This window comes from Caretta caretta, chromosome 3 (assembly GCF_965140235.1).
Source record: "Caretta caretta isolate rCarCar2 chromosome 3, rCarCar1.hap1, whole genome shotgun sequence".
Lineage (NCBI taxonomy): Eukaryota > Metazoa > Chordata > Testudines > Cheloniidae > Caretta > Caretta caretta.
The window spans coordinates 158,296,351-158,309,811 of record NC_134208.1 but is presented as its reverse complement, the minus strand read 5'-3'; the positions used below and the strand labels follow the sequence as shown (position 1 = coordinate 158,309,811).

Genomic DNA, 13,461 nt, shown 5'->3' with positions numbered 1-13,461 from the left:
TCAGCTGAAAACTTCCATTTGACATGTTCCGTTTTAATTGGGCTGTCTGTAATGGATTTAGAGTAGCAGTTGTTGATGTTACTTTGTGAATTGCTGGAGAATAAAGTAGGAAAAGCCCTAAGAAAGTCTCCACAGAGAAGCATACTTTTGTTTTATGTTTTTCTCCCCCAAGGAAGTGGGTTTGTTCAGGAGACAATGCCTGTGTGTAGTCTTCTGTGATTCCTTGTGAATAACTGACTCTAACTGGGCTACAGTTGATTTTTTTTACCCTAATCTAGCTCATTTTATTTATTTTTTTCTTCTATTTCCTGGTAACACTTTCTTTTTTGTATTGAATAAGAGTACTTGAAAAGAATTTGAACAGCCTCAAAGAGAAATATACCTATTTAATTCCTCTACATTCCCAGTAACTGAAGTTTAATCCAAATGATACTCACGTAGTCATGAGAGGGAGAATGGCAAATGTGGGAAGGACCCTGTAATGTATCTTTACTGTGTTTTTCATGTTCTTTTTCAGTTGCTATGTAGAAGCTTTCTAAGAAGGACTCTCCGAAAGTAGGCCGGGAACCATGACATAATGAGGGGGGTACTGAACATGTGGTATTGAAAACTGAACAATAAAAAGGAAATGTTTTACAACCAGGAAGCAAGGGGGAAAAAAGGAAGGAGAGGAAAAATGCAATGCTTCTGTTAAATGCATTCTCAATTGAGGGAGAAATTGGATTTTGACAAAGTCAGCCCCATGACAAAGGGTAACGAAGTAAAGCCTTATGGCACCATGGAACACAGCACAAACCACGATGAAGGACAGAGAACGGGTTACAGAAAAAGGGCAGACAGTAATGCTGGGTTTCAGTACTTAGAAATGGAGACTGTACAGTGTTCAGTCATGACTCTGAATCTTGCATGGTTTGTTGCCTTCTGCATCCCACTGTAGGTGACATCACATCCCAGGTGGACCAGCTGCTGGTAAAAATTGAAGAGCAGCTCATAGTCTTGGTCCATGCTGGAACCAATGACACAGGTGGAAGCAGACTGGAGCTCCTGAAATTCACGTTTGAAGATTTAAGTAGTAGGATGAAGTAACAGAATTTAAGAGAAATATTCTCTGAAATACTACCAGTGGCATGATCAAGGCCAAGTCATTCAGTGGCAGATTAGGAATCTAAGCATCTTGTTGACACTTTAGCTCTGTGAGACCTGGGGGAAGTTAAAATAATAAATACAGTAACTCCTCACTTAAAGTCATCCCGGTTAACATTGTTTCGTTGTTACGTTGCTGATCAATTAGGGAACATGCTCATTTAAAGTTGTGCAATGCTCCACTCTTACTTTGTTTGGCTGCCTGCTTTCTCCACAGCTGGCAGCCTCCCTACACCCCCCCCATCCCCACATGCCTCCCGCCCCCCGGCAGACCCCGTGGTTCAGCGCCTCCTGCTTGGGGCAATCAGCTGGCCTGCGGTGTTTAGGAGGCAGGGGGAAGAAGCAAGGACTCGGCACACAGGCTCCCTGTCCCTCCCCTGCCTCCTGCCTGGGGCAATCAGCTGGCTTGCGGCATTTAGGAGGGAGGGGGAAGAAGCGAGGACTTGGCGCACAGGCTCCCCGTCCCTCCCCTGCCTCCTGCCCGGGGCAATCAGCTGGCTTGCAGCATTTAGGAGGTAGGAGGGAGGAGCGAGGACTTGGCTCGCAAGCTCCCCCTTCCTCCCCTGCCTCCTGAACAGTGCAAACCAGCTGATTGACCTGGGCAGGAGGCAGGGGAGGAAGGGGGAGCCTGCATGCCAAGTTCTCGCTCCTCCCTCCTGCCCTGCAAGCCAGCTGATTGCCCTGGGGGGGAGGGGAGCGAGGACTCAGCATGCCTCCCCCCTCCCTCGTGCCCACGGCAATCAACTGGCTTGCAGCGTTCAGAAGGGAGTGGGGAGGAGCGAGGATGCAGCATGTGAAGTAAAGGGGGAGGTGGTGGGGGGAGAAGAGGAGGGTCAATGGTAGGGGTTTAGGGGAAGGGGTGGAGTGGGTGGGCCGAGGGTTGAGCCCCCTGCCCCTGGCAAAGTCAGTGCCTGTGCTTGCAAGAACAGCAAGAGGAGCAGCCGGACAGTCCATCCTCTTCCACTCTCTGACTCCACCATCTCAACCAAGCTTCATACTCAGCAGTAATGACTGTAGTATTAAATTGTTTTTTTAAAATTGTTTAAAACTTACACCTGTATTAAATTGCTTGTTTAAAATTATTTAAAAAGGTATATAATGCCTTTTGTCTGGCAAAAAAAAAAAATTCCCTGGAACCTAACCCCCCCTATTTACATTAATTCTTATGGGGAAATTGGATTCACTTAACATCGTTTCACTTAAAGTTTCATTTTTCAGGAACATAACTACAACGTTAAGTGACGAGTTACTGTAGAACTATACAATGGAATGGGCTACATTGGACTAAATACTGTTTGATCCAATAAAAGATCTTACCTCACCCACCTAATCTCTTTAATATCCTGGGACTAACACGGCTACAACACTGCAAACAATGTACTGATTGATAGGGATGTGAGTTTGGGTGAGAGTTTTAATTTGTAGAGAGATGGCTAGAGACAGAGACCAGCACAGAAAAGAGGAAGCAATTTAAATAAAACAGGAAAGATTATTAGGTAATGAAAAATATTAAAGTGAAGAAGAAGTGGGCTAAATATCCAGACAGTCTGACGATGGCCACATTAGCAAAGGGTCAAGTTTTTCAATCTTTTATCAATCAAAATTCTGACTAAAGCCAACTGCAAATTTACAAATTAAAACATTATATAAAATAGAAAGAGTAAAGGAATATGTATATAGATGAGAATTCAGGACCAGGACCATGATTAAAATGGACTGAATATCAGGAGAGGCTAAGTACAGATTCATAGATAGAGGGCCAACCCCCACCCAGACCATTAACTCATTTAGTCTAGTCCCATGCATTTTACAGGACCACTCACTATAGTATTTCCACTAGCACTAAGGAATCTAAACTGTTTAGAATTCAGAGACTGAGTAGAAAACAGCTGGAGAGGAGTAAGGCACTCATCCAATCCTGAAGTGATCTCTGCATAGATGCAGACTTCAACAGGACTCCATATGGGTGTGGGGGTCTTACCACTGGGAGGTCACTTCAGGATCCAGATCTAAAAAGGAAGATTATAAAGGAAAAAGGGGGCACAATCATTATGCCCTGAAATCAAAGACAACAAAGGGAGCATACTTTTTAAGGTATGAATCAGACTTGAATTGCCTAATTAGAAGGAGCCATGAAGCTGAGGAGGTAGCTGAATTCTAAAAAGTTTGGAAAAAGGCATAACTAGCAGTAATGGGAGATTGCAGCTCCTGGGCACAGAGTGAAAAGTATACATCTAGCAAAATGTTTCTTGCCATGGCATGGGACTGCTTCCTTCTATACTATGCAAAAAAGGAAATCAGAAAGGAAGAAATTCATTACTTGGTTTTGAATTAAAGAAAAGACTTAATTTACTATGCGTACAGTAAATGGGCCAGAATGTGAGCATTGAATAATGATAATGTAATCTGTTAGCACTTGGAGGACCCTAAATACATGGAAATGTAGATGCTGAGTTTCAGAGAGATGTACCTTTACATCCAAATCTGGGATGAAATCCTGGGGCCACTGAAGTCAATGGGAATTTTGCCATCAACTTCAGTGGGCCCAGGATTTCACTCCTGATCTTCCCTATAGTTCTGGATCCAGTGTTGTGGTTCAGGCTTCTCTTTTGTTCCAGCACAATGAACAAAAGAAGAGGAGAGAAAGTATGGAACAAAATGGAATGGAACAACAGAGCAATGGTTAGGAAGTTAATAAGAGGGGAATCAGACAGGCAACAAAGATAAAACAATGCATTGTTGAAGTTTGTGGGAACCATTTAGGAAAAAGGGTAAGAATATAAGAAAAAAACAATGAAGGTAAGCTCCTACTTTCAGATCTACAATCCAGATCTCATGTGTATATTTTGCACTCAATTCCTATCCATTGACATGAATGGGAGTTTGCAGGGATCAAGCCCATATATTCAACGGAGATATGCACATATACAATAAATGTATGCATTATGGTTCAAGGAATAATATGAAATACAGATGTGGGGGAAGATTAAGGTCAGAAAATGTAAATGTAGAAGATCATTGCAGAACTAAAGAATAACAAAGAAAGAAAAGACACTTCAAGAAGATTAACAAAAATAAGAGCTCAGTGAAAGGGAGACCATAGAACCTCTAAAAGGTACCAAACATAGTTTTACCATGAGAATAAGGTGCAAGTATATTCTTGAAACATTACTTAGATTGTAATTTCTTTGGGGCTGGGACCATTTTCTTCTCTTTTACAGTGCCTAGCACTCTCGGGTCCTGGTCTATGGCTCAGGCTCCCAGGCACGATGGCAATACAAATAATGAATAATAATTCTATGCACCACTGCTACCATGGAGGAGCTGGATCCGTGTTAGCAATGGAGAGAAAAGTTCAAAAATGAAGGGCAGTGTGTGTGGCTCAATCCCATTGCACCATACTAACAAAGCTGCGCCTAGACCAATCAGGTTTAAACATACATACTTACTCTAAAGATACAGGGAATATCTTTTCGATTTGCATGGATGACATCAGAGGCCAAGACAGAACTCACTGAGAATTCTTCATCCCTTACAGAGACAACAAATATCATTTAGAAGGGAGCAAAAGCCTGACATTTTACTTGTGCTTGCTCAGTAAACGTAGAGCTATTGTCTGAAGCACACAATAATATAGCACCCAGACCTAATTTTTAAAATAGCTTGATTTTCCATCCTCCAGTTAGCATCAGCAGAAATAACTTACAAGTGTGTTGTAACCAATTTTTGACTACACAAACAATCACAGAGATAAATCTAGCCAGGTATTCTGCATTAGGTTTCTACTTAGGTTAAAAAAAGCCAACCAAAACCCAGTTTCCCCCCTTCCCCTAACCCCAGACTGTTGGTGCAGAACAAACTCTTGGGTATAGAGATATAACACCACACTGGACTTTTATACAGAAACGCATACACTGGTTATTTATAAAGCCAAAGAGACAAAATTTCAGCTACAGCCACTAATCACTATCGGTTTTTATAACCACATTTGGTATAAGAACAACAACAAAAAGTTTATTTAGCTCCCTGGCTGAGACCTTGTGTGGTAAGTTTTATACCAGAACAAATTTTTGTGATGTCTTAACTAGAAGTTTTCAATAGCCATGAAGTTTACTGGAAAACAAGCTTCAGTTTAAAATATTGCTCAGGGATACAGAACCTTCCTGGAGGTAACCTTCATTCCAAGAACTCAAAATGAAGAATTTGCTGTCTCTTGTTTTCCACAGAAAGCCCCACCAGCACTAAACAGCTTACCTCATGTCAATAACCTGACTCACTACCACGCTGGGCTGGGATGCTTTTCCCTCTGCTATATCATACAGGAAGAGTTTGAAATCACAGACCACGGCCAGTGCTCTCTGCCAACCTTTCTTTACTCCAGCTGGTTTAGGAACCTATAGTAAAATAAATAGCACTGATCAGCTTTTCTTGAATTGGTGTTTTCAAAAGAGCATAATGCAAGTATTGGGTCTGTCAGCGACAATGAAGAGTAGCATCAATAATAGAAGAAGCGTACAGTGAAAGAAATGAGAGCCAGCCCAGCAGCCTGTCCAAGTGTCAGATGTGAGCGCTACGCTATATTACAGAAAACCTGTAACATCCTGGGTTCTGTCCCTATCTCACCCTTCTACACCCACAAACTCCTAACAAAGGAACCGAGGGATTGATACAAGAAGAAACAGAATCTTGTACATCTCTAGTTCACCTGCTGGAATGCAGCCCAGATAGTGAGGTAACATTTGATGGCTGTTGGGTGATCTCAGTACAATGCCCACACACCTCAGAAGAAACCACCACCACTGCTGACACTAGTCTCAATAGAAGGGCTGAAAGACTGACTGGACTTGTAGCTGAACTAGCGTGTTACTCTAGAAGCAGTCTCTCCAAGACAGGTTCAAAGTACATTGGCATAGCAGAATGAGAGGAGCTTGATTGCCGCTACCAATGCTATAACTGTTCTGTGAATAATCAGAGGTCTTCAGTCTCCAAGGCTGTAACTTTAAAACAAAACAATACACAATAAAACAATTCAGAGCTAGACTTTAATTCCCTGACAGATTGGGACAACAACAAAGTTAACACCAGGCTACCAATTCCAGTTTCCTGATACTTACTCGAACATGACCTTCGTATGCAGTTCCTATGCCTTTCTGTGGATCTATCCCCAGAGGGCCTTTGGTCTGTTCAGGAGGGATTGGGCACACTGCTGGGGCCTTGTCTGCACAGGTCACATGGCATGAGAATCCACATACTTATCAGAGGAGAAAAAAGGCAGTTAATGTTTCATATAAAAATCTCCTTTCTTTTGTAATGTGAAAGCTGTGGTAATAATACATGGAAAGCAGATTGAAGTGTACTCCATTGCCAATAACTGAATTATTTCAATAAAACTTGCTATACTGAAAGAGGGGGAAATAAAGTTACTCATAGGAGCAGAAAATACATGGCCTTGAAAAGCCAGATTCTGATATGAATTCAAACTTCTTCAAAGTTCAGAGTGCCCGGTTCCAACACTCTGGTTTGGAATATAAAGGAGAAAGAGGTGTCAGTTGTGAAGTTAGGACTGAGGCACTTGCAAACTTCAGATCTATTATTTTGGCATAAAATTGGGGTCAAGCGTCAGCTTGCCTGTCATTTTCCCCAACGTCAGGCTGTTGTCAGCACACCTGACATCTACCATGTTTCCTCGCTGCCATTTTAAATCTAGAATAAATGACTAAACTGTCTTCAACTATCAACCATAATATTCTAGATATTTCACACCATGCCATTTCCCCAGTTACACAGTTTACTGTAGAATCCTCTGTGTGAGATGCCCAGAATGCTTAGCCCCCACTGTTACAGGCTGCAAGATGAAGAACACAACACAGGAGTTAAACCTTAGAATTACGGAATGCATTATTTCAACATAATAACGCTGCTTTTATAGTTTGCATAACACCTTCCATAAGACTCTAAGCACTTCAGCTCCCATTTACTCGTCACACTCACCTTCACAAGTGCAGCCCTGTCTTATTAAACCAACCATCAGAGATGTGCACTGATTGCATTTTGTAGGGGTATTAAAAGATTTCACTACAAACTGGTGGGCCTTAGGCTGTGAAACAAATGGACACAGATGTTAATTTCTGGTAACACTTTTCACAAAGAACAATTACTTTTTCACATACCATACGTAAAAGAGCATACATGTGGGTTTAAAAGCTCAGCTTATGTTTATTAAAAACAAGAGCTGTGTACAAGACTCCTTGGCTGAAAATTTACCTTGCAGTCCTTATCAGGTCTTAAAACAGCTCAATTTTTATGGATTGCTGCTATCACCCTCCGTAAACTAACTATGGAAACTTGGACCATGTCCCAGCACATGAGTTTGCAGCCACTGTTGAAAGGAAGGTTGTCAAGGTCAGTAGTCCATAAATTGTCTCCTGTTGCAATAGTATCCTTCAGAAGTTGCAGGCAAACATTTTTTTTTTAAAATGCTGGTCACAGAAGCTTTATGTTAAGGGTAGTGGGTGTGAGTGGAAGAGGAAAGTTATATGTGGGTGGGTCACTATAGTTTAAAATTCTGACTTAAATACTGGAATGGGTGATATAGTTCAGCTTTACAGTGCTAGGCATGGGTGGTTTCATAACGTCAGTGGTAAAATGTTTAAGGTAAGAGACCACATAAGGCTGATTTTGAAGGGGAGTTCCCTTCTCTGGGACTCCTGGGAACATGCGCTGTCTGAAGCGATGCATATATTCCTTTCCTCCACAGGGAGAAATATGCTGCCACAAAGATAGCAGAGACAAATGACTGTCTGTGTGATGAGTCTGTTTTGATTCATAAAAGGTTCTACATGATGCCCAGGAAGCTGCCTCACATATTTCCTGCAGATAGATTATTCCCACTCTGCCCAGGAAGAGAGTCTCCTCTAGAGGAGTAGACTGTGGTGGGAATGGGAACAGAACATTTTCCTACAGTACATTTCCTGAATGCAAAATATCACATCCATGTGTGTAACGTCTAAGATTTGAGAGAGGGAGACCTTTGCTGAATATTTTTTGATGGCTAGGAATATTATAGTTACGCTAGCTGTTTAAGATATTTACCAATTAAAGACTCTGACTGCATCCATCTTTATGACACAGCCTGTTTGGTTCATATGCAGTTTTCTGACTACAGACTGAAACTGATGAGAAAATAAGTCCCATTTTAGAAAGCTTGTGGCACAGCCTAATGTAAGATGACCCTTCAGGCAGCTCCAAGAACAGATCACTTATTAATTAGTGCAATGGTGAACTGCTCACAAAAACAGGCTAATTTTCTAGGGAAAAAAAGCTTGTTTCACAAGATTTCACAGGTTCAAAAAGTTTTTGTTAAGAAACTTAAAACTGGCACTTGAATACATGAATGAAATAACAGTCTCCAAGCAGGAACTTTGGTAAACCTTGTTGCTATTTTGTGGTTACCTTTGTTTCCCATCTGTGTATAAAATGCTGACATAGCCATGGGAGGAAACATGCATTTCTTTTATCTAATATTTCCATATGGGTAAACTTCTATTAACCATTTCAGAAATACAGCTAACAGATATAGGGTAACATTTTCAAATGGGACTTAGGTCCCGAAGTCACTCAGCCACTTTTGAAAATTTAACCCCTTGAGTCTTTCCTTTCAAAAATGTCCATAGAAACTCTTCTACCCTTGCTTGAATACATGAAACTATTCAGCCAAGGGTGAAATTAATTCCAGGGACTGGCATAAAGTCCAAATATAGAGTTTCTGTGCAAGTGGAGTGCAGGAAAGCTGGAGAACTGGAATTCATTCTCTCAATCAGAGTCAGAGTGCCACCGTGTGCTGGTTACAAAAAAGATACTGAGGTTCCTGGATCTGCACAGACAAATCCATATCTCCTCCATTCTCAGCTCGCTCAAATAAGGAACTTCTATGCTGGGCCTACATTGGCCAGTGAAGTCAGTTTCATAGCATAGCGCCCCTGCACAGCTGTTCAGTCGACAACCCTGCAGCAGTGTCCCTGTGCAGTGGTTAAGTGGTCGGGAGCTTCTTGCACTATCATTCCTTACCAGTAGTGAATTTTATCTCCAAATCTTCATCTCTCAGTCACTTTGAGCAGAAGCTGAAAGTGTCTCATGCTGCATGCCAAAGACAAAGAAAGGGAGAATCTTCCCCTCAATGTTCTCTGGCATTTATTTTCTTCCATTATCTTCTAGCTCTATAATCTCCCTCTGTTCTTTTTAGATGGCCCAAGTTGGCACTTTTGCTGTGACCAGATATGCAGAGCAAATGATCAACTCCATGTACTCTTGCATTAGGCAATCAACTCCAATCTTTTGCATCTTGTTGGGGAGTTTAATTTAAACACAAACCACCCAGGCAACTCTAAGAAAAAAATTCTGATAAACAAGTTTCCTGAAGCCACTGTTTAGGAATGAAATGTGCCCCCGTTTTATACAGAATTTTTGAAGGTGTGACTGAGTACCTTTGGTGCAGAGAGTCCTGATCCAATATATGCTGTCCTCATGGCTGGTGTATGAACCGAGCGTGGAGGATGATCTGTAACCTGAACACAACCACCCCACAAAAAAGTAGTGAGATATCAAAGGCACATTATCAAAAGCTGCTTGACTAAAACAGAAAGGCCAAAAAAAACCAACAGAAAAGTAACCAAAATGGGGGACAAAGACTAATATAGGAAAAAACTCAGCAAAAATTAATCTTAAGATGCACAGCAGAAAATGTCAAGAAAATGGTCTGCTACGTTAATAAAGAAAAGACTTATTCATTTAGTGTGGTTTAAAACTGCCTGGTCTGTACTGAAAGAATCAGTCCTAATTTCCAACTTTAAATTTTCCCCTTCAAAAATCAACATTCTAACAAGACGATACAGGCCACATTATTAGTTATTTAATACTTTGCCCTAATATGGTTATGCAAGTGATTCAGACTGAGTTATTGAAGACTACAGTATAATGTAATTTTTAGCACAGACTTTTTAAATATATACCATGACTAAAGAGGAGTTATTAAAAGAGACAGTGTGCACTTAACAATTCATTTCCTGCATACTCCCCAGCCCAATCAGATGTATCCCAGGTAAAATTTAACTTGCTCTAAAGTGGAAATTCCCTGCGGTGTAGAGAACTCATGTTTAAAGGCTTAAAATGGTGCATAGTCCTTGATGGAGCCTCTGCACATGAGTGAATTTCAGCCTAAACAGAAGGACAAACTCTGTTTGCAGCAGTCATTTCTGTACAGAACAAACTCGTAGTTTGTAAGTAAAACGTCAAAGCATCAGCACAGAGATTACCTCAATTGGTTCAATGTCACTAGCTGTGGAAGGAGACCTAGATCTTGAATGGAGGCGAGACTTGATATCTTCATCCCGTGAAGGAGTATTAGACAATGTAAAGTTCTCAACTGAATCAATCTATAGAAACATGACAGGGAAAAATAATTGAAAAAAAATCACTTTTAATAATTCACTGTTCTTCTCAAACTAAGATATGGAAACAGCAGAGTTCCTATGAGAGAACAATACACTTAAAACATTAAACATTTTTGCAAGAGATATACAACTCCAAGAATTAAATTTCCTTGTATGTGAGTATTTGCAGACTTCAGTTGAACTATTCATATGCTTAAGTATAAGCATGTTCCTAAGCATTTGCAAGTTCAGGACCTTAATGAGTTCTTGAGAAGGCTGACTATGCAGTCCTTTCAAAGGCCAAATTAGGATATTTTCAAACACTACTCTTTTTGGTCCATGTAACGGGGTGGTCACCCCGCTCCAGCCCCTGCAGGGGTTAAATGCAGCCCTGGAGAGGGCTGGGAAAAGCTGAGTGAGTAGCTGAGCACAGGTGTGGCCAGCTCAGTCAGGGCCCAGCTGGCCCTTATAAGAGGGCTGTGGGCCAGAAGCAGAAGGAGTCTCACTCTAGCCCTGGAGGGAGAAGGGCTGGCTACCTGGGAGCTGAAGGTGTCTGAGCAGGGCAAGGGCAAGGGCAAAGGCAAAGGGAGCTCCCGCCTGGTAAACCCCCAGGCTGAGGCCTTGGTGAAGGCCTACACAGGTACTGGGGTTGCAGAGGTGCAGCCCAGGGTTAGGCAGAGGCAGCTGGTCCTAACTCCCCTTGCCAGTGATGAGTGGCTATTAAACTGCAGTGTGCCCCAGTGAGTGGGGGCTAGATGGTGACTGGCAGTAGCCACTGAGGCAAGGTGGGTATAGAGGGTTGGGGTTCCCCTGGGAGGGGAGACCCAGAGCGTGGTGGGGTACTGCTGGGGCAGCACCCGAATGTAAAGGGTACTGGGGTCCGGGAGGGACATAGGGCCAGCGGCAGGTGAGACACCGGCCTGCAGAGGGCGCTCCAACACTGGAAAGAGCTAATTCCCAGACGACCAGCAGGAGGCGCCGCATCGGTGAGTTGTCGCTTCGTTACAGTCCAACTCCTGTAACTAGATTTGCTTGTGTGGGCCCTATATATTTGAAATCCCATTGACAGCAGTGGGTTGCTGCACAGATACAGAGAATCCAAGTGAAGGATTGGGGCTCTAAATGGAAAGAAGAGCTAAATGTTTAAAATTGGAAAAACAGCTGAAAAAGAAAACACAACTTTTCTAAAGAAACACATTTTAGACAAAGATGTATGAAAAGTTTGTAATAAAGTATATTCTAGAATATTTCACTTTTGAGGATTCTTCAGGTTCTAATTATTCACAGTATTTTGAAAGACAATACAACAAATTTGTCTGTTACTGCAAACGCTGCTAAATTATATGAAAAAAATCCCCTGCCAAGTAAATTTAGTAACTTACTACAAAATTGCTAAATACTATGTTTAACAATCAGAGGAAAAAGACCGAGCAAACTACAAATTTCCTTTGCTAGGGAAACCACTGTTGCTACAGAAATGGCTGTTTTTTGAGGATGTAGGTGTACATAATTTGAACTGCAGGAAAGTAAAGCCATCCCGAGTACAGATGCAGCCCGTGCAAGGGGCCTTTTTCTTGATTCTTAATATTGTATGAGATGCCGACACTCAATCCTAACTGAGCTACCAAGGTTTTCTAAGGAGATGATTCTTCGGGCACAGAGGCAAGACTACAACTCTCTATTGTGTAGCACTGGACCTGAGTCAATTTACCTGAAAATCTTGGACAGAAGCAAGTCGTCACTGAAAAATGAAGGTTACTGGCCTGTACCCAAAGTTAGTCGAGATGGAGCTGCATACTTACACTTAAGGGTACTGCACCACCTTGAGGTCCTTGCAGTAGAACCATCTTCTAGCAGTGTCAGCTAGAGCACTCTTGGCACACTTAGGGTGAGACTATGTCAGGGGTTGAGTGCCCTCCCCACCTCAGTTTCTTTCACTGCAAAGCCAGAGACCCAGAAAACAAGGACTCTGACAAAGGGGAAGGCAGGTAGCAAGTGTGAATATGCAGAGCCATTTCAAAGAACTCTGATTACTGGTAAGTAACCTTCATTTCTTCTTCGAGTGGCTCTGCATAGTCTCACTTATGGGACAGAAATAATAAGCAGTGATGAAACAAACCTGGAGGCAGGAACAGAGACCTATTTGAATAGAGACTGAAGCACCGTCTTGCTGAATCCTATGTCCACCCTAGAAACCAAGTCCAGAGCATTGTGCTTGGTGAAAATATGCACCAAAATCCCAGGTTGCAGCTTTGCAGATTTCAACAACTGGCCCCTGCCTAAAACAGGTGAAGGACATAGCCACAGCTCTAGTGGAATGCACTTGAATTGCAGCAGGTACGGGGACTTTTGCTTTTGTATACCATTCAGCGGTGTATTGTTTAATCCACTGAGAAATAGTCTGGGAAGAAACCATATGCCTCATGTGGCTTTTGGCATAAGGCACAATCAATCTGTAAGATTTATGAAAACTTTTAGTCCTCTCTAGGTAATAGGTGAGGGCCCTTCTGGCATCCAAAGCATGTATGACAGATTCTTGTTTATTAGAGTGAGGCTTAGGGGAAAAGACTGGCATTGTCTGACTGATGTGAAAATCAGACACCACCTTATGTAAAAATCTATGATCAGATCTGAGAACTATGTTGTCCTCAGGGAAAGAAATGAAGGGTGCATCAGCCACAAGGGCATTCAATTCACATACTCTCCTGGCCGACATGATAGCTATAATATCTGTTCTTTAAGTATTCCAGAACACAAAGCCAATATAGAGAGGAGTCAGAATCTCCCTTCATCCATGCCTGAAATCTGGACCACTTTAGATGGTAACAGTTTCTCGTAGATTGTTTTCTAGAGTTAACTAGTATGTCCTGCACAGATGGAGAACACAAGT

At 42.0% G+C, this 13,461-nt stretch overlaps 2 protein-coding genes across 8 annotated transcripts in view; one reads left to right on the top strand and one right to left on the bottom strand.

Moving 5' to 3' along the window:
• The window catches only part of CDC42BPA (CDC42 binding protein kinase alpha), a 327,653-nt gene that overhangs the window by 37,854 nt on the left and 276,338 nt on the right, over positions 1-13,461 (bottom strand). For all 7 annotated transcript variants that reach the window (XM_048843358.2, XM_048843360.2, XM_048843359.2 and 4 more), the window contains 6 exons: positions 10,455-10,574; positions 9,627-9,707; positions 7,135-7,240; positions 6,258-6,394; positions 5,398-5,537; positions 4,593-4,674 (listed from right to left, as the gene is read on the bottom strand). In XM_048843358.2, the coding sequence (XP_048699315.1) occupies positions 4,593-4,674; positions 5,398-5,537; positions 6,258-6,394; positions 7,135-7,240; positions 9,627-9,707; positions 10,455-10,574 (666 nt within the window). The remainder of the gene's footprint in view (positions 1-4,592; positions 4,675-5,397; positions 5,538-6,257; positions 6,395-7,134; positions 7,241-9,626; positions 9,708-10,454; positions 10,575-13,461) is intronic.
• COQ8A (coenzyme Q8A) overlaps positions 1-13,461 on the top strand; it is a 144,469-nt gene that overhangs the window by 123,836 nt on the left and 7,172 nt on the right. The window lies entirely within an intron of this gene.